Source organism: Platichthys flesus, chromosome 7 (assembly GCF_949316205.1).
Source record: "Platichthys flesus chromosome 7, fPlaFle2.1, whole genome shotgun sequence".
In the NCBI taxonomy this organism is placed as follows: domain Eukaryota; kingdom Metazoa; phylum Chordata; class Actinopteri; order Pleuronectiformes; family Pleuronectidae; genus Platichthys; species Platichthys flesus.
The window spans coordinates 24,843,014-24,865,094 of NC_084951.1; the positions used below are offsets into that span (position 1 = coordinate 24,843,014).

General features: G+C 46.7%; 1 protein-coding gene across 3 annotated transcripts in view; it reads right to left on the bottom strand.

Moving 5' to 3' along the window:
• hspg2 (heparan sulfate proteoglycan 2) overlaps window positions 1-22,081 on the bottom strand; it is an 81,956-nt gene that overhangs the window by 21,464 nt on the left and 38,411 nt on the right. For all 3 annotated transcript variants that reach the window (XM_062391479.1, XM_062391478.1, XM_062391477.1), the window contains exons 11-48: window positions 21,874-22,018; window positions 20,881-21,038; window positions 20,637-20,777; window positions 20,364-20,527; window positions 20,095-20,274; window positions 19,790-19,986; window positions 19,315-19,462; window positions 19,004-19,131; window positions 18,638-18,724; window positions 18,372-18,430; window positions 18,015-18,076; window positions 17,706-17,846; window positions 17,365-17,538; window positions 16,886-17,065; window positions 16,677-16,795; window positions 16,479-16,590; window positions 15,751-15,864; window positions 15,440-15,567; window positions 15,183-15,269; window positions 10,698-10,765; window positions 10,465-10,529; window positions 10,233-10,373; window positions 9,889-10,080; window positions 9,499-9,537; window positions 8,383-8,649; window positions 8,195-8,248; window positions 7,181-7,264; window positions 5,877-5,969; window positions 5,690-5,782; window positions 5,364-5,594; window positions 4,958-5,071; window positions 4,739-4,866; window positions 4,325-4,411; window positions 4,150-4,208; window positions 3,800-3,964; window positions 3,560-3,670; window positions 3,367-3,467; window positions 2,517-2,697 (exon numbers count right to left, since the gene is read on the bottom strand). In XM_062391479.1, the coding sequence (XP_062247463.1) occupies window positions 2,517-2,697; window positions 3,367-3,467; window positions 3,560-3,670; window positions 3,800-3,964; window positions 4,150-4,208; window positions 4,325-4,411; window positions 4,739-4,866; window positions 4,958-5,071; window positions 5,364-5,594; window positions 5,690-5,782; window positions 5,877-5,969; window positions 7,181-7,264; window positions 8,195-8,248; window positions 8,383-8,649; window positions 9,499-9,537; window positions 9,889-10,080; window positions 10,233-10,373; window positions 10,465-10,529; window positions 10,698-10,765; window positions 15,183-15,269; window positions 15,440-15,567; window positions 15,751-15,864; window positions 16,479-16,590; window positions 16,677-16,795; window positions 16,886-17,065; window positions 17,365-17,538; window positions 17,706-17,846; window positions 18,015-18,076; window positions 18,372-18,430; window positions 18,638-18,724; window positions 19,004-19,131; window positions 19,315-19,462; window positions 19,790-19,986; window positions 20,095-20,274; window positions 20,364-20,527; window positions 20,637-20,777; window positions 20,881-21,038; window positions 21,874-22,018 (4,797 nt within the window). The remainder of the gene's footprint in view (window positions 1-2,516; window positions 2,698-3,366; window positions 3,468-3,559; window positions 3,671-3,799; window positions 3,965-4,149; window positions 4,209-4,324; window positions 4,412-4,738; window positions 4,867-4,957; window positions 5,072-5,363; window positions 5,595-5,689; window positions 5,783-5,876; window positions 5,970-7,180; window positions 7,265-8,194; window positions 8,249-8,382; window positions 8,650-9,498; window positions 9,538-9,888; window positions 10,081-10,232; window positions 10,374-10,464; window positions 10,530-10,697; window positions 10,766-15,182; window positions 15,270-15,439; window positions 15,568-15,750; window positions 15,865-16,478; window positions 16,591-16,676; window positions 16,796-16,885; window positions 17,066-17,364; window positions 17,539-17,705; window positions 17,847-18,014; window positions 18,077-18,371; window positions 18,431-18,637; window positions 18,725-19,003; window positions 19,132-19,314; window positions 19,463-19,789; window positions 19,987-20,094; window positions 20,275-20,363; window positions 20,528-20,636; window positions 20,778-20,880; window positions 21,039-21,873; window positions 22,019-22,081) is intronic.

The following is a 22,081-nucleotide window of genomic DNA, read 5'->3' on the forward strand; positions in this document are numbered from 1 at the left end:
TTAAAGCAGTTTCACCTTCCGTCTCCAAACAGACACTTAAAGGTCGCCCTGTTTTTTTGTTTTTGGTCCGATTGACCCCAAAAACAAAAAGGTGTCACACATGGTGCAAAACATGCTCAAACAAATCACCTACTTGAATTCAACTGGCACCGCATTCAAAATGGAGCACGACGCATCTTATTGTTTTTATTAAAACTCGTGAATTTTATCGTTCTCTTTGCAGTTGGTGTCATTTTATTCACAGTAACATGCATCAGAAGTCTGAAACTTACCTGAGAACACGGAGAGCACGGTGAATTCAAGTGTGTGGGTTAGAACGACCAACTTCACAAATAAACTGCACAAACACTTAAACACACACATCGAGTCAAAATGCATCGGATGTGCACAGCAGCAACGGGGGGGGGGGGGGGTTTGCAGAAGAGCCACACATGATGACACATGCAGGTTAGTAGCAGGAAGCCGGTTTAAACTTTATAACTAGTTTTTTTATTTCAGCTGTTGAGAAGCTGACATACAGCTTGTGGTCGCCCTCAACTGACCACGAGCCACGTACATGAATTTTTGCAAATACGCTTGAGCTCTTGTCATTGTTACTTTAATCAGATTTCTCCTTTTTTTATTATTTTCCACAAAATATTCTTTCACAGTCGAGATAAATACATTAAAATGTGACACGTGTACATGGCATCTGTTACTTTAAAAAAAAAGAAAACATGAAGACAAACGAGTAGAATCTTTACAGAAGCACCTTTGGGTATATTTTCCAGTGATATCGTCTTTGTGTCGTTAAAAATGAACAAATAAAAACGTGTTTAAACGTGTGACCTGTGATTGTTGAGGTGGACGATGTTCTCAGCCGTATATATAAACATATTTTTCTGATAAAAACACATTTTGTCTAAATATAAACACACAACATGCAAGGTGAGACCCTGGACAACAAACATTTCTGATATTTGATTTTATAGAAACATTTCAGGGTCTACTAGTTCAGTCAATCAAATAAGTGAAATGTGCCAAACAACATCGACAGGATTGTGAAGACAAATAACATAATATACAATTTAGCTGATTACTGACATAATTAGGATTTTAAAAAGACACATTTATTCCTTTAAGAGTCAACTCTTAAATATCTGTTCAGCTACGAGTAACAATCAAGGCAAACATGGTCGACTTCTGAAATGAAGGAGCGACAGAAAACACAGGTTTAACCAGGGGCGTGGCTAATAGCACCGTTTTGTTCGTGGACATTCATCATCAGGACGATTTCAAGATTAACACAATCATGTCAGGAGGGAAACAAACACATTTAAGACAACTCTCCTCTCGTCCAAGATACGATAAGAGTCCTCTTTGAATGTCAGAGTCACTAAGCACCAGTCCTGGCGTCCACTCCTCCTCCTCTTCCTCCTCCTCCTCATCATCATTACACGCTACAGGGAGGGCAGGGAGGGGCACCAGGAGCCCAAGAGTTAAACAGACAGAGCCCAGAATCCAGCGCCCTGCTGGTGAAACCTCTAACAGCAGCAACCAGCGACTCTACCCAGTGATCGAGAAGCAACCAAACCACCACCGATTAATTCAACCAACGTGGAAGAACTCCCCAAAAAAACAAGAGGAAAGGAAAAAAATAAAAACCGGAGTAAATTCAGAGGAAAGCGTTTCCCACCAGTCACCGATCGGACAGAGCGCCCGTTTGTCCTAAGTTCAGAAGCAAGTGTCGAGACTTTGAGATCCCGTTAGTTTAATCTGAAGCTGCGTACTTAGCCCCGATATGTTATCTGAGGAGGTGTTGTCCTATGACCAGACCCACAAGCTGTATTTCTTCGTATAAAGCAGAGACACACACAAAGAGTAAAAACAAGAAAAAGAAAAGGCAGCGTGGTAGGATAGAGGTGGGCGATCGAGGACTGAGACAGAGAGAGAGATTTAAAATCCATGTTTCAAACCAATCGATTTTTACACCTTATTGGTCAAATCTACTGTAAGTCTTCTTATTTCTTTAAATATGAACTGATGTATTGTAATAATCATGTTTAATTTGGTGCATCTTGATTTGGTGCAACTACAATAAAAGCAGCAAACAATGGAAAGAGTTCATGTTCTCTGTAGCTTATGTGTCATTCTATGGAGAGTTTGGACTTATTGGATCATGATAAAAAAAATATGTGATGTGATTTGTTTTTTGGGGGGGGGAGGGAGGATCGCCCACTGCTATGATAACACACGGCTGATTGGTTGGTATCACACGGCAAAAGCATGGGGGGGTTAGAGCTGCAAGCTTATTACGCTGTTAACCCAGAGCTCAGTGTTTACAGGGATAAATGCAGTCAAACAGAAGAGCATGCGCCATTCCAAGCTGGACAGAGGAGGGGGGGGGGGGGGGGGGGTGGGACTCAGGTTTGGGTTGGGGGGTGGGGGGGGACTACAGGAGCCGGAGCTGGTAGGGTGGCGGGTGGCAGGTGTGGGGGGGTGAGGGGTAATGGAAGGCAGTGCCGAGGATCACGAACCTGGCACGTGGAGGACCGCACGGCCCTCGTCCATGGCGAACATGTTGGAGCCCGTGCACACGTAGACGCCGGCGTCCTCGGGCTGGACGTTCTGGATCGTCAGGATGCCGTTGAAGTCCATGGCGCGGTTGGGAAGTTTCCCGTTGCCCATGCGGGTCCAAACCAGGGTGTAGGCTGGTGACTGTGGTGGGGGGGAGAGTGGGTTAACGCACAGGAATCATACGGCGACTGAAAGCTCGTGGAGCAGAGAGAAGAATGCTGTTGTTGTTAAGCTGCTCAATAGAAGCTAATCTCTTTGAAAGATCATGGCACCATCATGTAATTTATATAATATATAAACCTCTGTGGAATTCAGTGCTGCATACGTTACATGAAACACGTACATGTCATTCATCATTCATTTCTAACATAAAAAACTATTATTTACAAACAGGGAAAATAAATACAATAATCTACATATTCGAAAAGGAGTGAGAAGAAGAACAAACTTATTTAATCTCATTCATTAATTAATATCTTATAGTTAACCAGCTTCATACATATCTATAAATAGATTGTTTACCTCTGCTCTATATTGTATGAAAATATATGTGATAATAAATAAGGCATATTTATATGTAAACTCATACTCAAACTCAAGGGAATCGATTGGGATCAAACACGTATTTACTTTCTTGCTGTGATTTGGATCAACTCTCATATCTCTCTTTTAAAAAAGAAATTACAAAAATCTGACAATTAACTAAGTTTTAGTCCTGAAGCTCCACAAACTTCAGATACATGTATATGCCAGTGGCATCTATATCATAATTTAATTATAAAGATAATAGTAGTGACTGATTGGTGTTACCCTGCTCTTTGCTGTGCAGATGAAGCTGACAGTCGATCCCACCCTGATGGTCTGAGCTTTGGGCTCCTCAACCGTCACCTCAATGGCTTTGGATGGGACGCCTGGTGAAATGCAGATATCATCAATAAAAAATAAATAAAGAAACAATATTGAAAGTCCCACACACTGACATGGAAGTGAGAACCCTACGCACTTGTGACAACAATTTCAGCGTGGCTCCTGTTGGTGCTGCGCTGGTCGCGGCAGGTACAGACGTAGACGCCGGCGTCCCTCGGCTGGACGCTGGCGAAGTAGAGTTCTGCTCCTGATCAGACGACACGTTGATTATATGAAATTCATGCAACTTTAAAAAACAAAGACAGCTAACGTATTAAAACACAGGTTCGATCGTATCTCTCCACGCCTCTGCACTTTGCCTGTGGGCGTCCTGTACCTTGTCTGCGTCTGTCAGCGCTGATGGAAATGGGCCGTCCGTCCTCTCTGGTCCAGTAGAAGTAGTGGGGGGGCGAGCCGGACACCTGACACCTCAGAGTGACGGGGCCGCCCGGGGTTGCCTGGACCCGCTCCGGATAAACCTTCACCACCAGAGAAGCTGCAGCTGCAAAAAGGCAAAGACAAATTCACCAGGGAGCTTTTTCCACTGAGGTGTGTTTTATGATATTTGAGAATAGTTGAAAAGTTGAGAATTTCCAAAGTTAGTCCAACTTTTCTTTGCCTCTTTTGTAACATTCCTGTCTTATACAGTATATTAATATTTCTATTAAAAACTCAAATCAGCCTTACCATCGTACGGGCGACACTTCTGTCTCTCCTGTGGGTTGCCCACATATCCAGAAGCACAGCTGTAGACACACACGTGGAAAGAAAACTTAACAACAGCGTAAAACAGCTCAAATCTTGCCACTTGAAATGATTCCTGTGACTCCACGTCTGGGGTTAGGGCGTCGGGTTTTCTTACCGCTCACAGTACTGGCCAGTGTAGCCGGGCTGACAGGCGGTGCACTGGTAGCCTCCGTTTCCGAGACTCTCACAGGTCGGAGAGAACCTGTCACACGGGTGAATCACACACAGAGAGGAAATTAAGTTAGTCCACTGATTCCCAGCAGGCTGTGGCCGAGGAAACAAAACATGAGATCGATAAAAAAAGGAATTGGCTGTTTGAGATGCCCATATTAAACTGAAATAATTTTTAAATATAGGTATTACTTTCATGAGTCGGCAGAAAACTCGTTAATAATGGAAACGAATCTCCAGGATTTACAAGACGGTGGAATTTGCTGTAAAAAAGAGCAAGTGAGCCGGACACTGATTCGTGTCTTGAGCGATAAATGGAGGTGGAATGCTAGGTCTTGTTATCTGTGCCAGTACTCACTGGTTGTCGGGGTCAGTGTGCGGGCAGGCGCAGGGCTGGCAGTCCTCCGGAGTGCCAACGGTGGGGTCGCCGAAGAAGCCGGGGGCGCACTGCTCACAGAGCTCGCCCTGAGTGTTGTGCAGGCAGCTCTGGAAGGAGAGACAGGTCATGTGTATTTATGGGTCGGTCAGGTGCCATCCCAGTTGTAGCCATTGTGCAGTAATGTGTGGCGCCTCGTACCGTGCAGATGCCGGTCTCCGGGTGGCAGGAGTCGGAGTGGCCGTTACATTCACAGAGCTCACAGTGACCCAGGTACAAACCTCCTCCAGTGCGAGTATATCCAGGGCCACAGTCCTGAAACAGAAATACAGCGGAGGAGCATTTTAATGAAGCTGTGCTCCCTCCAATGAAGTCAACAAAAATAAACTAGAATTCAGTCAACCGCATATACCCGCTAAGGCCAGAGAGCACTTCCCTAAATGTGCCGGTTTTTTTGTGATGAGGATCCATGAATTACTGCCCAGGAAACCAGTGAAAAGCAATATCACAATGTTGAAGAAAGTCGTAAGAAATTCCTGAATCTGCACCAAAATGTAACGGCTCCATACTGCATCCTTTTAGTTCCATTGTGGTGATGATTAATTACCTGGCAGGACAGCCCCTGGTATCCAGGTGGGCAGCGGCACTGCTCCACCTCGAGGGCCTGTGCCAAGCCGCTGAAGTTGGGCACGGCCACTTCCATGCTGATCTCAGAGATGCTGGAGGATCGCATCTCGGTGGAGTAGGACGCTCGTATGAGGACGTCATCCAGATCGGCCAAAACCATCATCAGGTGCTCGCGGGTTGCAGGCATGCCATCAGGACGATTCCAGTGTTCCTGCAGGAAGAAGAAGAAGAAGACGGTGGCTACTCTGGAAGAAAACGTCTCCTTCCCGAGGAGGACGAGGAGTCAGGAGGTCACAGGTCACTCACCTCTCTGAAGAAGATCTCAAACCGGTGGGTCTCCCTGCTGCCCTGCTGCCTCCTCTGCCAGGGCTGACGAGCCACCAGAGTGATGTCGTTACCCTGAAGGAAGGAAGCCGGCAGGTGAGTCAAATCTTCAATTCCACGTAACCACGAGAGAGAGACACAGCCAATCAGCACGAGGGAGAATACTCACGATAATCTGGACGTCGGCATCGTCGAGCAGGCTTCCTCCGGGCCCGGCCACGTAGGAGATGGTGTATTTGAGTTTACCGCCGTAGGAACCGACCTAAAACAGGGTTCACAGGGGACAGGCTTCAGATCTCATGCCAGGTCAAACAGAGCTGCCGTTCCCACGATGAAACATAAACATCAACAGACGGCTGTCAATGGCCACGCCGTCTTTCCAGTATCGTCAAAAACCTGTCGACTGCAGAGACGTGAAGGAGCTAAGAAAACGTTGATGTTTTCTCAACGTGTGCGAGTTACGGTTTTAAAAGGCTGCTGTGATTCACAGTCACTGGAACCCACTGTGGTGAATGCACTTAAAGGGAAATTCCACCCATTTCACACAGGAGGTTGACTTTGTGAAAACAGTCGTTTGCTGTTTGCTTCTGAGGCGTCGACGCCCATTTTAAACCTCTCTTTAAGTCCACCAACTTTATAGAAGTAAAAATACTGGATGACTCGAAGTCTTTGTTCTGTTCTTTTGTTCTTTTGTTCTTTTCTAACCTAGAGAAATCCATAAATAGCAGACCCTTTTATTTATTCGCCTGTGAAACGTGTAACATGTGTCATCATCACTTGTTACCTAGTTTTAAGACACTTTTTTCCAATGCGCTCTGTATATTTTAAGCACATGAAGAAGTCATAGGACGTCTTTAGTTGACAGAAACAGCAGCTCAGGTAACAGCCCCTCCAGGACATCCTGTGTTAGCTTTGAAGAAACACTGAATTTTAACATGAAACTGCTTTACTCCGTGTTCCTACTGGATTTAATCACCAGGTGTGTTTGTTTTAAAGTGGAGGAGAGCTCCCAGTAAAAAACTGGGATCAACTGGGATAAGACAGCAGCTCTCACGAACCTATGCTACTTCACAGCATCATTTAAATACACAAAAGAAAATATTATGACTTCCGCCAGTTTCTTTCCTTTCCTGGCGTAAATTACTGACAAGAAAACCCCAAGTGCATTATGGGATACTTGTCATTTTAATTGTGTGTTTGTGACAAAAATGAGGGCTATACTTGACATGGCAAAAGCACTTCTCTCTTTTTTATTACATGGAGGAATGTAGTAGAAGAAGTCAAGTAGAGGTGGTAAAAGTAAAGGGCATTAAAAGCAGTGAAGGGCATATGAGTGTGGACATGTGAGAGAGTGAAGAGGAGGGAGTAAGATGATGATGAGGACTGCAGGAGAATGGAGGACACCACAGGTGTGTTATATCTGTGACCAGGGGTCAGGAGGGGACACACAGCCTCAAGTCTTTCCACAGTTACCTTTTCCCCCGTGAACTGCGCTGGGAGCTGCCAGTAGAGCAGATCGTCCTGGTGCAAGCTGAAACCTTTGAAGACCAGAGCGTACTGAGAAGGCAGAGGAGGAAAGAGACGGCACAAGAGAGAGTAAGCCACAGAGGAAGAGACAGAGGCAGAGAGACGAGAACGTGAGCAGACAGAGGAAGATAGACTCTCAGGACAAACGTGTACAATCGTCCGACGACTCAAACAACAGCTCCCACTGACGATAAGGTGAAAATGACAGTTGGATGTAATGAGAGACAAAGTCCGTCTCAAGTGGTTGATTACAGGGACAGGGCAGTGGGAGTTTGTCTGGAAAGTACCAACCAGTCCATCACTGGCATTACGTGAACTATCCACTCGAAAACTGTTCCGCATCACTTCAGTAGATCAAAATCTGAGTTTGTGAAATAAAATATTAACTGAACCGGAACAAACTGAGGACAAGCTGTGGTTTATTAACTTATTCAATCCTAAGTGTATGTGCCAACACTGCCCTGGTATTAACATCCGTCCTGAGTGATCCAGTCACAAGTGAGCAGCGCTGAGTTCAGGTCTGAACACATGAGTCCGAACAGTGGATCAATCAAACCACATTCAGAGATGGTCTGAGATCTTTGTGGCCACATTCCATTGTGACCTGTTACAGTTTAGGCTTATTTTATGCTTCTCAGGGTTCACACGTCGCTGCACATGATGATATCCACTTCTCTTGAATTGGTAAATATCTTTCTTCATAGCTGCACACGTTCATTCATTCAGTCCCTCCTGACTCATCATCGAAACACGTCGGTAAACTCAAACTGGGTAAAAACAAGATTATTTGCATATAGAACAGGGAAGTGAGAGCCGATCATACTTTCAGGTTGTGTTTTAATGTCGGGTGTAATCAGACAAACTTAGCGCTGTCCACTTGTGATCAGATATTTCAGGACGGTTGTTAATCCCAGGTCTGAACACGGTTCAGGTAAATCACTCCGTCATGCCACTGTCTACCTTGCCGCTGTCCGTAGAAGCGCTAGCTGAAGTCTTGCTCACTCTGTTCTTGCTCTGTCGATCGGCAGCAGAGTCGGACCCCAAAGAGAAACAGGAGAAGTCACCGATATGAGCAAAGCACGACAACAAAAAGAAAGTGGGGCTCATAAACAATCTGTGATCTTCCCACACTCGCTGACACAGTGTACCTGCAGGTGAGGAGCGTAGCCTGGGGAGTAGGGCTGGGGTCTGGTTGGCCTAACTGGGGAGGAGATACCAGCCAGGGGAAAAGGGGGGCTCAGGTTACGCAACGACCATCGAGAGGACGAAGAGGAGGAGGAGGAGGAGGAAGTTGGGACCCGAGAAGAAGAAGAAGAGGAGGAGGAGGAGGAGGAGAAGGGAGGGGAACCTGCTCGTCTATTGGAGAAGTCAGGGAAGAGCGCCCAGACGTCATCATCCAGCTGTCTGACATCACCCTGGGGGGGTGGGAAGGGGGGTACCGGAGATAAGGTAATGTCGGAAGGTTACGTCTGAATTCCAAAAATGTATTCACATGCGTTTACATGCGTTTAGGCTCATGTAAATTGTTCTCGATGGGATCAAACCAATGAAATATTTAAATCCTCGACTTTTCATGCCAACTACAGATCTTTGTGATTCACACACATGCAAATCCACACGATTCATGCCCCCCCCCCCCATCCCCCCCGCTCATCAAACCGATGTGACTCTCCATGCTGCCGCTTCCTTGAACCTTTTGTTTCCAAAGCTGTCCACAGACTCTGAGTGTGTTAGCAGACACACTGCGCCTCAGTTACTCTGATTAGACGGGTGAGGAACTGCCTTCACTACAGAGCAGTTCAAACCAAGTACCTGTCTAGCCCTCTTGGATCTGTGGCTGTCTTTACGCTGTGAGGACATCAGGCTCCAAATGGAAGCATCCTTCCTCAGCTGCTCCTCTGGCAAGTCCGAGTCATTCTATTGATGTGGATGAAACAAGCTCTTTGATCACTTTCCCTCCCAGCGAGCTGATGGTATTCGGGGGCGGTGTGGTGCCGTCATTCGAGCAGAGTTAAACTGTGTGAAGCTCTTAAATGGACCAGTTAACGATCAACCCATTTGCATGGCTCATGTGACGCGGATCAGGCAGCAAATGATTGCAGAAGGCAGTCGAACCTAAAACAGGGCCTCGCTGAGAACTGCAAACACTGCTGTCAAAGTACCATGCCTCCAAAAACAGTATATTAAAGATGCCACTTCAACAATTACTTCCAACATGCCAAACAACACCGTACAACATGACAACCGCTGACCGATCACTGTACCTGTTCCCCTCGCTTTGTTCGAGTAAGGAAAGAATCTTTCTATAAAGAGTGAAAGAGGCAAACACACACACATTCAAATGATGCCATGTATGTGGAAGCTGAGGCCTGCAAATCTACGCACAACTTCATGACAGATTTAAAGGAAAAACTGAAATTGCACACAGAAAGAGACAGAGAAAGACATCTGCAGAAATAAGCTTGAAAATGGAACATTGGCAGAATGTTGGAGAAAGAAAAAGCAGCGAAATGGAGTCAGTCATCGAAGAAGAGAGGTCTATAGGTTTCTGGTTAGTGCAGCTCAACCCTCTGAAGTGCAGCACTGAGGGGTTTGTGGTCCTGCTTTAGCTGATTCCACTGATCCATCTGCTGTGTTTGCTCTTCGGTACTGACCTTGTCTCCCTGGTAGACCCCTGGAAGCTGCCAGTAGTGGGGCTCCTGTCCTAGGTAGTCGAAGTTGGAGTAGGACAGCTGGGTGCCTTCAGTGGAAACCTCCACGGTGAAGCCGGTGGAGATGCGGCTGGTGCGCTGACGGTTCACCAGACCGAAGTCCTGGAAGTTCCCTGGAGTGAAAACTGAGGACACCTGCAAGAGCACATTTTAAAAACACAATCAACCTTCCTGACCAGATACGTTTTTCTCTTTGTAGCTCATATGCCGATACACCTGCAAAGCTGCTTTATCCAGAGCAAACTTGCAGTATGAACCTTTACATGGCTCTTGAGTGAATTACCCACCAGGTCTCTGTAGTAAGTGGAGCTGGAGCACTGCTGAGTGACGCCCATGCAAAAGCAGGACAGGCAGCCATCTTTGTTTTCAAGGCCGAGGTGGAAGGTTCCGGCCTTGCAGCTGGAGCACGACGGACCTTCAGTGTTCATCTGTAACACAGCGTCAGGCGAAGTGAGATACAAGTCGATGTGAGGACGCACAACCACAGAGTTTGTGTTGGGTTGTTGGTTGTTGGCTCACCTTGCAGCGGCACACGCCTCCAATGCAGCTTTCCTTTCCTCTTGGGTCACATCTAGGGCATTCACCTGTCGCGGGGCAGCAGAGCAGAGAGTTTGAGTTTACAACCCACTAGTGAAAGACACGTTGCTAAATCCAGATCAATGAAATGAAAGGAATATCTTGTTAGAAGGAAGGACAGCCCAGAAGATGGAACAACATCAGTTATTTTCACGGAATCAAAACAGCTAATGTACCATTGGTGTTGCCATCAAATCTACATATCTGTCCAAGCTGTGGGTTGCCAGTGTATCCTGCGGCACATCTGAAATACAAATAGAGATTCCGTTTGAGTAAATATTTCCAGTCGAGGAGGATACAGGTTTATACTCAAAGAACAATGAGGCAGGAAGCTGGGAAGTCTGCGAGAGGTGATACATTTGATGATTTATCCTGTTTAGGGAGTCTTCTTTACCCAAGACAGACCTCAAGCAAGAACAAAAGGTCTGATATGGACATGACCTGAAAATCACACACACCCAGCTCTTGTAATATATAAACAACTTTTTCCCCGAGAAAAGAGATGGCAAAACGCTGCTTGCCCTGGAGATGGATGAAGCATAACTGCTGCCAAAACATTCAACATGTCTCAGATGTTGATTCCATCTCTACAGCTGAAACACCCTGCGTCGACATCAACAGAGAATCGGAAAACATCCCCAGGTTTTCTGTTTGTTTTTTTTACAATAAAAAAAACCTAACAAATACCCAAACTGATTTCAGGACAGAGGGAGAGAGTAGAGCTGCTACAACAAGCCACAGATCAAGATGCTAAGCAGCTGAAGAGGAAAGTTTTATTCTTGATACTGTGATACAGCAAAAAGCCATTTGCCTCCAGACCCAAGCTATCAACGCCACTGCCACCAGAGCACAAGGCTTCATCCAACAGCAGACCTGTGCAGACTGCCGTCGGTCTTACCTCAGCTGTCCCGGTCCGCCGGTCAACGGCGGACAAAGAAGACTTCCGTGCAATGAACTCACTTTGGAAAGTCCCAATTAAACTAATGCCTGAGATGCAGAGTTGTGTCTAAGGTTGTTTTTTTATAGATTTAAAGATAATAACTTGTTACATATCTTAAACATGCCAAAGAAATACCTGAACATTTTTGGAAATTGTCATGGTCCACACACGATGAGATTTGCAAAACTGAGAGGGCTTCATTTAACTTACAGAAATAACTATCAAATGTCATGACCATCTTTACAAAAGACTTTTCCAGGAAAGGTCAGATATTTCATTAAAATATCAAGGTCTCATGATGGCGCTAAAGAAGTCAGTAGGTTTCATCCTCTAGGGGCTATGAATGTCTAGCACTTCTAAAACTGGACCGAACGGGTGGACTGACATTACATTACCATCCCTGGACCAACATTAATAGCACAGATAAAAAAGTACGTATGTGAATCTTTATTTTTTTCAAAATACATTTATACGAATAACAAAATAGGTACGAAGTTTACTTTCTGGGGAAACTGAAAGAGAGTTAGACTGTTTTACTTGCCTATAAATGTAACGGTTCTTTTTATTCGCAGAATCCTGGCACGATCTCTATGAATTATACTGAATGGTTTAACCAACCTAACACATAGAAGATTTTTAGAACTAATTGATTTCATTAATAAGCAAAGAAATAAGTGCGTAAATTGCTAATAATATGATATTATCTCTGGGAAACACCGGATGATATGAAGATGTAAGTCTACAGAACCATTTGAAACGTGTACTGGAGACATACCCATGTGAATACAGGCAACAGGGATGATGTGCATTCGATTTTAAATATACGATCTAACAAAGAAACGGGTCAAACTTGAGGTAGTCTAGCTATAACGTGGATGTTTGCATATGAGACGCACCAATGCAGAACTATCTCTTCATGGAAGAATCTTGTGCAACAGTTATTTTCTCATAACAAACATACCTCAAAAGCCATTAAGACAAAAATACCAAAGTGAACACATCAGGATAACATTAAAACATCTGGAAGGTCCCACTGTGATTAAACGAGTGTCAAAAAATCAGTCCCTTCATAAAGTCGAATTTTCTTGGTAGCAGTAACTTAAATATAAGGATCAGATATAAACAATAGAAAACATCAAATAAGGAAAGACTAAACGTTGTTCCCTAGTCATCGGGAATGATTTTGATCGGGATGGCCAGCCTTCCCAGGACAACATGAAGAGAACCGTCTTGATTTGTTTTGTGCTTCGCAGACTTTTTATCTCCTTGCAACAGCCGCAGCAGATCCAAGATACCAGAACGAGGGTGTGCCGTCTTATTCTGCTGTGGTTTCTTGGCTACTTTCTTCGCGGTAGTAGCAGACTTGGTTTTGGAGGCTGTGGATTTCCTCTTTGCTGTTGTGGTAACCTTCTTCTTCCCGGTAGTAACCTTGGTTTGAGCAGTGGTTGTTGTTTTTACTTTCGTTCGAGACTTCTTTGCAGTAGTAGACACGTTCGGCTTCGTGGTTGTTGTTGTGACCTTAATAGAATTCTTTGACTTGCGAGAGGCCAACTTGTACGAGTTGCGCAGCTTTCTCTCGTTTTGGTTCAAGTTACTTCTCTGTGACTCTGAGGAAGTCTTTGAATCTCCCCTAGAAGACTTCCCACTCTCTGGAACTGTCTTTGGATCTGGTGCATCTGATCTGAACACCTTATCACGTCGGTTGTTTTTAATGGGCAGTGCAGAGTCCTTTTTGTTGGCCTGGTCAGATTGTTTACGCAGCTGAGGAACTCCAGCTGACTTGGATTTGTGAGGCGGGGGCTCCAGTTGAAATTTCGTGATTGTTGCCTCGTCTTTGACTTTCTTTGATCGTGTTTGGTTTGGCTGGGAAACATGTTTAGCTGTCACATCTATTCTTCTGCCCTCTGGCCTTCTGGTTTCAGGCCTCAGCGTAGCTTTCGGTTTGACTTTAGAAGAAGTTCTTGGTTTGCTTGAGGTCGTCTTTGACTTTTTTGCAGAACTCGTTGAGACTTGACTTCTTGGCGACGTCGTGACTGATCGAAGTTTCGTAGTTTGTGTATCATTCTTCTTGGTGGCTGCTGGTCTGAGTTTTCTCCCTCTATGATGAGAAGAGTTTACTGGGAGAACTGGGGTGGGTATGCTTTTTGACACCGTGGCTCTACTGGTGAGTGGTGTTTCTGTTGGTGTATTTCTGACAGGACGCGGGGTTGTTGAGTACAACGGGAGAGCGACGGAGAGTGAGGGCAGAGCCCTCCTTTCCTGGGGCGACCGAGCGACGTGTCTTACACGTTTCATCTTGTTCATCTCCTGAGCCAGGGCAGTGAAGCCGTCGATCAGAATTTCCAGCCTTCCCTCAAGTTTGCTCAGACGGGTGTCCATGTCCGTGTAGCCAACCTCCAGCTCACCAACCTTCTTGTTCTTCTCCCTGTCCGACTGGATGGAGATGAGCTCCTTCAGCTGGGAGCTGAGATGACCCTGCTGGTCGTGAATTCTGCGAATGCTCTCCTTCATATCGAGCGTGTTGCTTTCCAGCATGCTCAGGCGCTGATTAAAGGTGTTCAGGTGGATCCGGAGCAGGCGCTGAAAGCTGGTGTGTCTGCTCTCGAGGCTGGGTGTGAAGCGTGGTGGGAGTCTGGACGTTGATCTACTGGAGGGGACTGAGACGGTCCCCACCCCGATTGCGGATTGGGGGGTGCGACGGATAGTGGCGGTAGACAATAACGTCCTTGTAGGGATGACAGTGGTAACAGGCGATATGAAATACATGTCATCATCCCCATCATCCTCGTCATCTCCACTGCCATAGGGTATTATCTCCTTCTCCCAACTGAAATTAAACACTGCTTCAGTTCCGCATCCCACTGGCAGGAAGCCCTCGGTCAGCTTGTCCAGGAACGGGTCGCCACAACTGTCTGCAGAGGGCTTCTCCTCTCTTAATGTCAAAACAACAGAATCAGGTATGATGCAGCCAGACACCTTCAAATCATAAATTATTGATAACTTTCCGTTTCACCCAAAGTCACCTTTCTCATCTTTGCCCCTCAGGGCGGCAAAGATTCATTAGCCAGTCAGGTCTCCTCATAAATGCCACGTCTACATTTATGTCGTAGAAAAAAATCCCAGAAAATACATTTGGTCTGTGCACAGACAGAAATCACGTGAGCCAACACCTTAAAAAAAAATCACAACCAGCAAAGCGCAAAGCTGAAGCAGAGGGGAATCACTGAGAGAGAAAAAGAAAGAAAGAAGCAACCCAACTCATGTCAAAGCCTCTAGAAGATAGAGCATCTTCTTCTCCTTCTGCTCCTCAAACACAATCGAAGTGAAGACATTCTCAGAACCACAGAAGAACCCTTATCATTATGACAAATACACATTATTCTACCAGAGAATAAAACAACATCCAACAGCAGATGTGGGAAAAACAAGTCTACAGAACACAACTATATATTTACATCAGAATGGGTGGCACAGAATCTGCGTCTCCCTTCCCTCCACTGACACCACTCAAACACAATGGCCTTAGAAACAAATGAGCGGGATGCGAACCACAGACATGCTTGTTTTATTTGATTTCCTCTGAAGGAACCCAGTTGGTGCCGGTGCTAGCCCCTGCCAACCGAGCCGCTCGGTAACCCCACACACTGAGCAGCATCCAGAGCGCCCTGAGGTGGACAGAGTGGAAAAAGGGAAACGCATAAAGAAAAGGAAGGGGATTTACCTTTCACAGCGTCGGCCCGTGTATCCTTGGGGGCACCTGTCACAGGTCGGCTGACCGTCGGACTCCAGGTGACAGATTTGGGAGAATCTGCGGCGACAGAGGTTTGATGTCTGGTTAGTATGATCCTCTTGAATTAAGGGATTGACCAGCTTCTTTACTTTTTTCTAAAGCAGCAGTAATTAGAATAGTTTGTGAATTGGTCATCTGAATAAAACTGACTCAACCTGACTCTGAATGACTTTTAGACATGAACTCACTGGTTGCTGGTTGTGGTTCCAGGGCAGGGGCAGGGCTGGCAGGCCTGAGCACCGCCTGTCACAGGATTTCCATAGAATCCAGACTGACAGCGTTCACACCGTGGTCCCTCAGTGTTGTGGAGACATTGCTTTTAGTCGGGGGACAAGAAGAGAAGAGGTGAGGTCCATGGAACAGTTGAAAATACTGTGCGATGTGTTTTCCAACATGTTGAACTTAGCCAAGAATCCACGAGTGCATTCCTCAACAGAGATCTAACCACGTTCTGGAACAGAAGGGACAGAGAGGGAAGGAGAAGAAGCATCAAACCTACCAGACACCTGCCGGTCTCCAGGTCACAGCCGCTGGCGTGACCGTTGCAGTCGCACCGCTCACACGTGCCCAGGTACAGACCGGAGCTGGTCCGTGTGTAGCCTTCATCGCACTCCTGCAACCACATGGAAAAACACCTCAGGTGAGAGACAAGTGATGACAAAGAGGAACAGACTAGAGCAGCAGGGAGACACACTGCAATTATCATCAGAGCCTGGAATGGAAAAAATACTTTTTTCCTTTACATGCCGAGGCAAAGCTGTATTTACATTTGTCCTTTCTAAGAAAAATAAACTAAACGAGGGCACGGAAGTTCATACATGACCTCAGGAATAATATAACAACATTCAACTACTCGCTTTTACTTGAGGTTTTACCCAAATCTCAGCTTTAATCAGCAACTTCAACTCTTTGGTGAAGACAGTGGCTGTTTTCAGACAAAGAACCCAGCAGGAGATTCTCTGTACAGACGCATTCACAATAAAACAGGAATCTCCAGACTCTCTTGACATTCTTTTTGTGTCCATCACGTGTTAGAAACAGCATCAACATGCCCTCTCGCTCGGGGTGAATCCTCCAGATAATCTCCTGCTGTGTTCTCTGCTCACCCAGAGGCCTCACTCAGGAGTCCCTACCAACAAGAGAAACTCTGGAGAATGTCTGCAGCAGCTGACTCTGGATAAAGTAAGTGTACGTTAGGATTCTGAACTGCTTCTCTGAGCTGTGTACCTGGCAGGAGGGTCCTCGGTATCCCTGAGGGCAGGCGCACTCCTCCACCTCCAGAGCACGCTCATTACCCGTGGAGTGAGGAACAGCGACGTCCATCTTGATGTCGGAGATACTATTTAACACAAACGACACACACACCATTAAATGGAACACTCCTGGGTTTATTTTGAGGGTGTACGATGTGTGTTGACTCCGTACCTGCTCTCGTCCATCTTGTCTGCGTAGGAGGCCCTGATCATAAAGAGGCTGATGTCAGCCAGCGCCATCAGGAGGTGCTCACGAGTGCAGGGCTGCCCATCAGCCCGACGCCACGCAGACTTTCAGCCACAGACAAAGAGAAGAGTTAGAACCAATCATCCCATTGTGAGGATTCACATTTAACTTGAGGGCCCTCGAATGAAACCCACCTCTCTGAAGGTCACGGTGATGGTCTGTTGGCTGCGTGGGAGGGGCTTGACCTGGGAGTAGTGCTCCAGGAAGATGCCGTTACCCTGGAGAACCACGTCCGGCTGACCGTCAATCCCCTGCGAGCGCTGGTACGGGGCGAAGCGCACCGCGTAGCGAAGCTCTCCGCCATAGGCCGTCACCTGGTAGCAGCGTGATGAGAAGAGAAGCTCTTCTTAACAGAGCTGAATACTGGAAAGGTATTTCACCCCCTATGATAGTGAGGGGGAAGTCACAAGACCTCCATGTTGGGCTTGGCAGAGAATTGAAGCGTGAGGTTCAAAGGAGGCTTGCTGAGTTGGAGAGTGCAGCCTTTTCACTTGACAACATGCTGAGACGTGACTGAGTGGGACAGACAGGGCAGAGAGTTCTCGCCTGACTAACTCTGGGCGGTTATTTTCCCCTTTTATCTGCGGCCCTGTGCTTTGTTGTTTTCTCCCACCTTGTCTCCCCTGAAGCTCTCAGGAAGCACCCAGAAGTAGACATCGCTGGGGATGCTGGAGAAGGATCGGTAGACGATCTCAGAGAAGCCTCGCTGGGTGATGCCTTCAGAGATGGTATTAGTGTTGGCGCTGTTGGAGAGGAAGAAGAGCTGCGAGCTCGATCCTCCGCGCACCTGAGAGACGAGAACATCTGTCAGACTTCATCGCCGCCGTGGCATCTCGCCATTTAGCATCAGAAAGGATTTTTGCTGATAAAGCACAGCTGCACAAACACTGAGTCAAAGTCTTGATACCAAAAATATTCACCACTCCCTTCTCCATTCAGAGCCTGGCAACAAACCTGGTCTCTATTCCAAGTGGAGCTGGCGCACTGCTTGGTGACGCCCATGCAGAAGCAGCGCAGGCAGCCCTCGGGGTTGGCCTCCGATAGGTGGAAGAACCCGGACTTACACTCGTCACACACAGCGCCTGCCACGTTGTTCTGAAACACACACACACATACAGACACGTGCACACATGTAATCCATCTGCCTGTCTGGCTCTTTTGAATAAGACATGGTTTGGGTCGAGACCACAAATGAACTGCAGATACATGGTTGTGATACAATCCGAGTTCTTCACTCTGCAGTTAACTCTGCTGCTTGTGTACCTTGCAGCTGCATGGCCGGCCGCTGGAGCTGAGGGTTCCTCTGTTATCACACTTGGGGCTTTCTGCAAGGAGAGAGCGGTGGAAAAGACGATGACATAGTGGGGGGGGGGGGGGAACGTGAACATGGGAGTGTTCCAGCCACTCCATATACCTGAGCCATGACCACATACTACAGCCTACTGTAACAGCAGGGGGAAAACCCGATGGTAATCATTACACAGGGTAAAGACCTCCTCGGGATCATAATGATGAGTGACCGCATTGTACGACAGGCGGAACAATCCAGGTGCAGCTTTACATCGATTTCATGCCCTAATCTGAGAATTTCAAAAATCTGAATGGGGTTATTCAACTCACGGTCGGGAACGCATTTTCCATTCGGTACAACGGGGTTCCCGTGGTATCCAGGCGCACATCTGAAATAAAAACAAAAATATATACAAGACAAAGTTGTTTTACTCGTTACAATCAAAACCATATTTTGAAGGTGGCTGTGTTAATAATAATCATCATAATCATGTATAAATTATTATGAAATTCACTATCATGACTGATTATAAGTATTTGTTATGAACCATATCACCCCAATCTGCAGGCACAGTGGATTATATCAGTTTCCTCACTTGTCACAGCGTCTCCCCGTGTAGCCGGGTCTGCAGGCGTCACACGTCGGCTGCTGGTCGACGTCCATGAAGCAGGTGTCGGAGAACCTGAGGAGAACCAACGACCAAGCCGGGATTTACAGCAGCGGGTTAATGAGTCGCATGTTGAATGAATAAACCAGCGCTCAGATATTTGAGTGAGCTCAGCTTCAGTAAATTAAAAGATTTGAAAAAAAACCTGCAGGGCAAAACAGCCCCATTCCCAATGACGCATTGTGGGTGGTTTGTTTGTTTGTGTTTATTCCTGCGTTTGTAGACTAGATGTGTTTTTGCTCTGTGTGTGTGTATGTGTGTGTGTGTGTGTGTGTGTGTGGTCTGTGACCTTACCGGCGTGAGGTCTCATAGTACGGGCAGGGGCAGGGCTTGCAGTCATCGGGGCGACCTCGACTCGGGTCACCAAAGTATCCGGAGCGGCACTTGTCACACTGAGGGCCCTCTGTGTTGTGCTGGCAGCTCTGTGGTAGAGAGGGGGGGGGGGGGGGGACCTGTTTAAACACTGAATTTGAAGCCATAACATAAGTTTACAAAAGCAAATAAGTTTGTTTCTTGAACCATTAAAGAAACGAGGTGCGCTTCATCTGTGAATTTCCAACTGATTTATGAAGTGATGGATTCTCAGCGTCTACAGGAGCCCTTACCAGGCAGTGTCCGTTGATCGGGTCGCAGGCGCTGGCGTGTCCGTTACAGTTGCAGCCGGCACAGGTGCCGAAATACGAGCCGCCGGGGACGCGCTCGAAACCAGAAGAGCACATCTCACAGGACAGGCCCGTGTATCCAGGAGGACATCTGGGAACCACAGGTTGGTTTTGGATGAAGATTAAATCATGACACCACACATTTTACTTCATGGTGTCAATAAAATAAAGGTGAAAAATAGTTAAAAAATTTGACAATATGTAAAAACATGAAACACAACCACGGACATTACATTTTATGGCCTGGTTGCATTTTTGTGTAAACTTTCAGAATAAACGTTGTTCACTGGGAAACAGCTGCACACTGGACGCGTCCCAACAGGCTGCTGGGATTCAAACAGCTGACTGACGCCTCTGTACACAGTTTCCACCTCACTTGACCTCCCAGTATCGAGCCCGAGTGCTTCTTCTCTCCTACCTGCACTCCTCCACGTCCTTAGCGTGACCGTGAAGGCTGAACTCCACGCTGGTGGTGTCCATGATGATGTCGCTGAGTGCCACGCTGACCATGTGGTCGTCGTAGATGGTGCGGATGCTGACGCTGTCCAGGTTGGCCAGCGTCATCATCAGATCGTCCCGGGTCACGGCGCGGCCATTGGAGTGCTGCCATTTATCCTAAAACAGCCAAATGGATAGCTTTATTGTATTTTTATGACAAAACAAAACGTTGAAACTACCACAGGATTGTACAGAATCAAGAATGTTCTTTATCCAAGCACGTACTTCAGTGAACATGATCTCTTTCTGGATGACCTCTCGGGCCGGTGTGGCGCTGCCTCTGCGGTACACGAGCCTGCGTCCGTTTCCAACCAGGATCACATCCGGCTTCTCCACCGGGTCGGACAGGCCGCGGGCCAACGTGAAGCGCACCTTGTACTTCAGGGATCCCCCGTAGGAGTCGATCTGAGAAGAGGGTGGAATGGATTTCATGCGTATGTTAGATTTTAAATTAACAAAATAGATAAGTAAAGGATTGGGCTCAGAGTCCTGACCTTGTTGCCCAGAAACTGGCCAGGCAAAGTCCAGAAGGAGTCGAGGTTGAGGAAACGACGGGACAGGTCGACGAGCTGGAACTCTTCCATTTCAGTGTTGATGAGGAGCTGAGTGGAGGAGAGAGGAGGAATGCCTGGCCTGGATGGATACGTGACTTCCACTCCTGGAACAAACCACAGCAGATTCACTCAGGCTGGTTCATGCTACAGGTTAGGGCTGCTTTCAGTGTTCCACATCCTTCTCATAAAGACAGTATCAGTGGATTGACTGACCTCTGAAATCGTCCTCATCAGTGAAACGCAGGGTGATCCGGTTGCGGTAGCGGCCGGTGCGTTTGCAGGTCTTGGTGATTCCAGAGCAGAAGCAGGACACACAGCGTCCGTCCACACTGAACTGACCATCAGGACAGTCTCCTGGACGGAACAAGAGAGGACGTGGATATTGTTTAATTTATATTATTCATATTTACGGGTGCTTCTAGTGGAGATAGCTAACGTAGAAATGTGGTGAAAGTACCTGAGTTGGGATTTGAAGTGAGTGTCAGTACTCCGTCAGGGATTCCAAACACCAGGCCCTTGGCATTGATGGCCTCGCAGGTGTAGGCCCCCTGATCCGCCTCCTTCACGTCACGGATGGTGAGGGTGCCGCGGCCGTTCTCACTGGTCATGGAGATCCTGCAGAAATACAACACAAATTAGAGCATTACAGTAAGAGGTAGATCAAGAGGGTAAAGGTCTTCATGGGTCCACCCAAGTCCCGTACAGGTTCAGATCCATGTTTTATTCAGTCAGTCGGGTCCTGTTCTATTTCCACAGGTCCCAGATCTATTTAAAATGATGTGTAATGGCCGAGTTGCCCTGAACGTGTCAGACAACACATGAGTCCTGCCTGTGTGTGCAAAGCTTCTAAACAAGTCGTGTTTCTCATCCATCACGGTGACAATAAATAAACTTTAAAATCTAAAATCACAAGTGGATTACATCAACCATGCTGCTACTGTAATCATCACAGTGAGGAGCAGCGGAGAAGGTGGCTCACGTGAAACCAGTGCCTTTTTGGGAGCGTCTATGTCAATAAATGAACCATAATGAGAAACCTGCTCGTTCTGATGCTCACAGGAACAGTTTGCTGAAATACTTTCACACACATGTTTGACTGGAATTGTCTCAGTGATGACACAAACACACACAAACACAAACACACACACACACAGAATACTTTTGGAGTTTGGAGTGCGCCGCAAATATCTTACAGTCTGAACAAAATTAATAATGATTGGGGTGAGAACTAAAAAACGTATATATTAAGGTTATACGATGGTTTCAAAGCAAAAATCAATTCATAAATCATAAATCTTCTGATTCAATCAAGGGGGGGGGGGTTCTGGCTTTCAGCTGAGGCAGATGTTTTGTTCAGCTCTCTCACACAGAGCAACACAAAAACAAAACCAGTTCCATGGAGAGTGATACAGATCTGAAACCCAGTGACTGGTTTTCTCCTCCAACCCACCTGCCACTGACGGGAATGTGTCCCCAGTTGAGTCTCCAGGTGATGATGGGAGTTGGCACTCCGACCGCCTGACAGCTGAACGTCACCGTCCCTCCCCGAGCCGCCTGGATGGACTCTTCCGGTGGGCTTGTCACAGAGGGGGGGGCTGTGAAGTGTCGAGATGACAAGCCACACAATGAATGCACATATACACAACAACCAAAAAAGA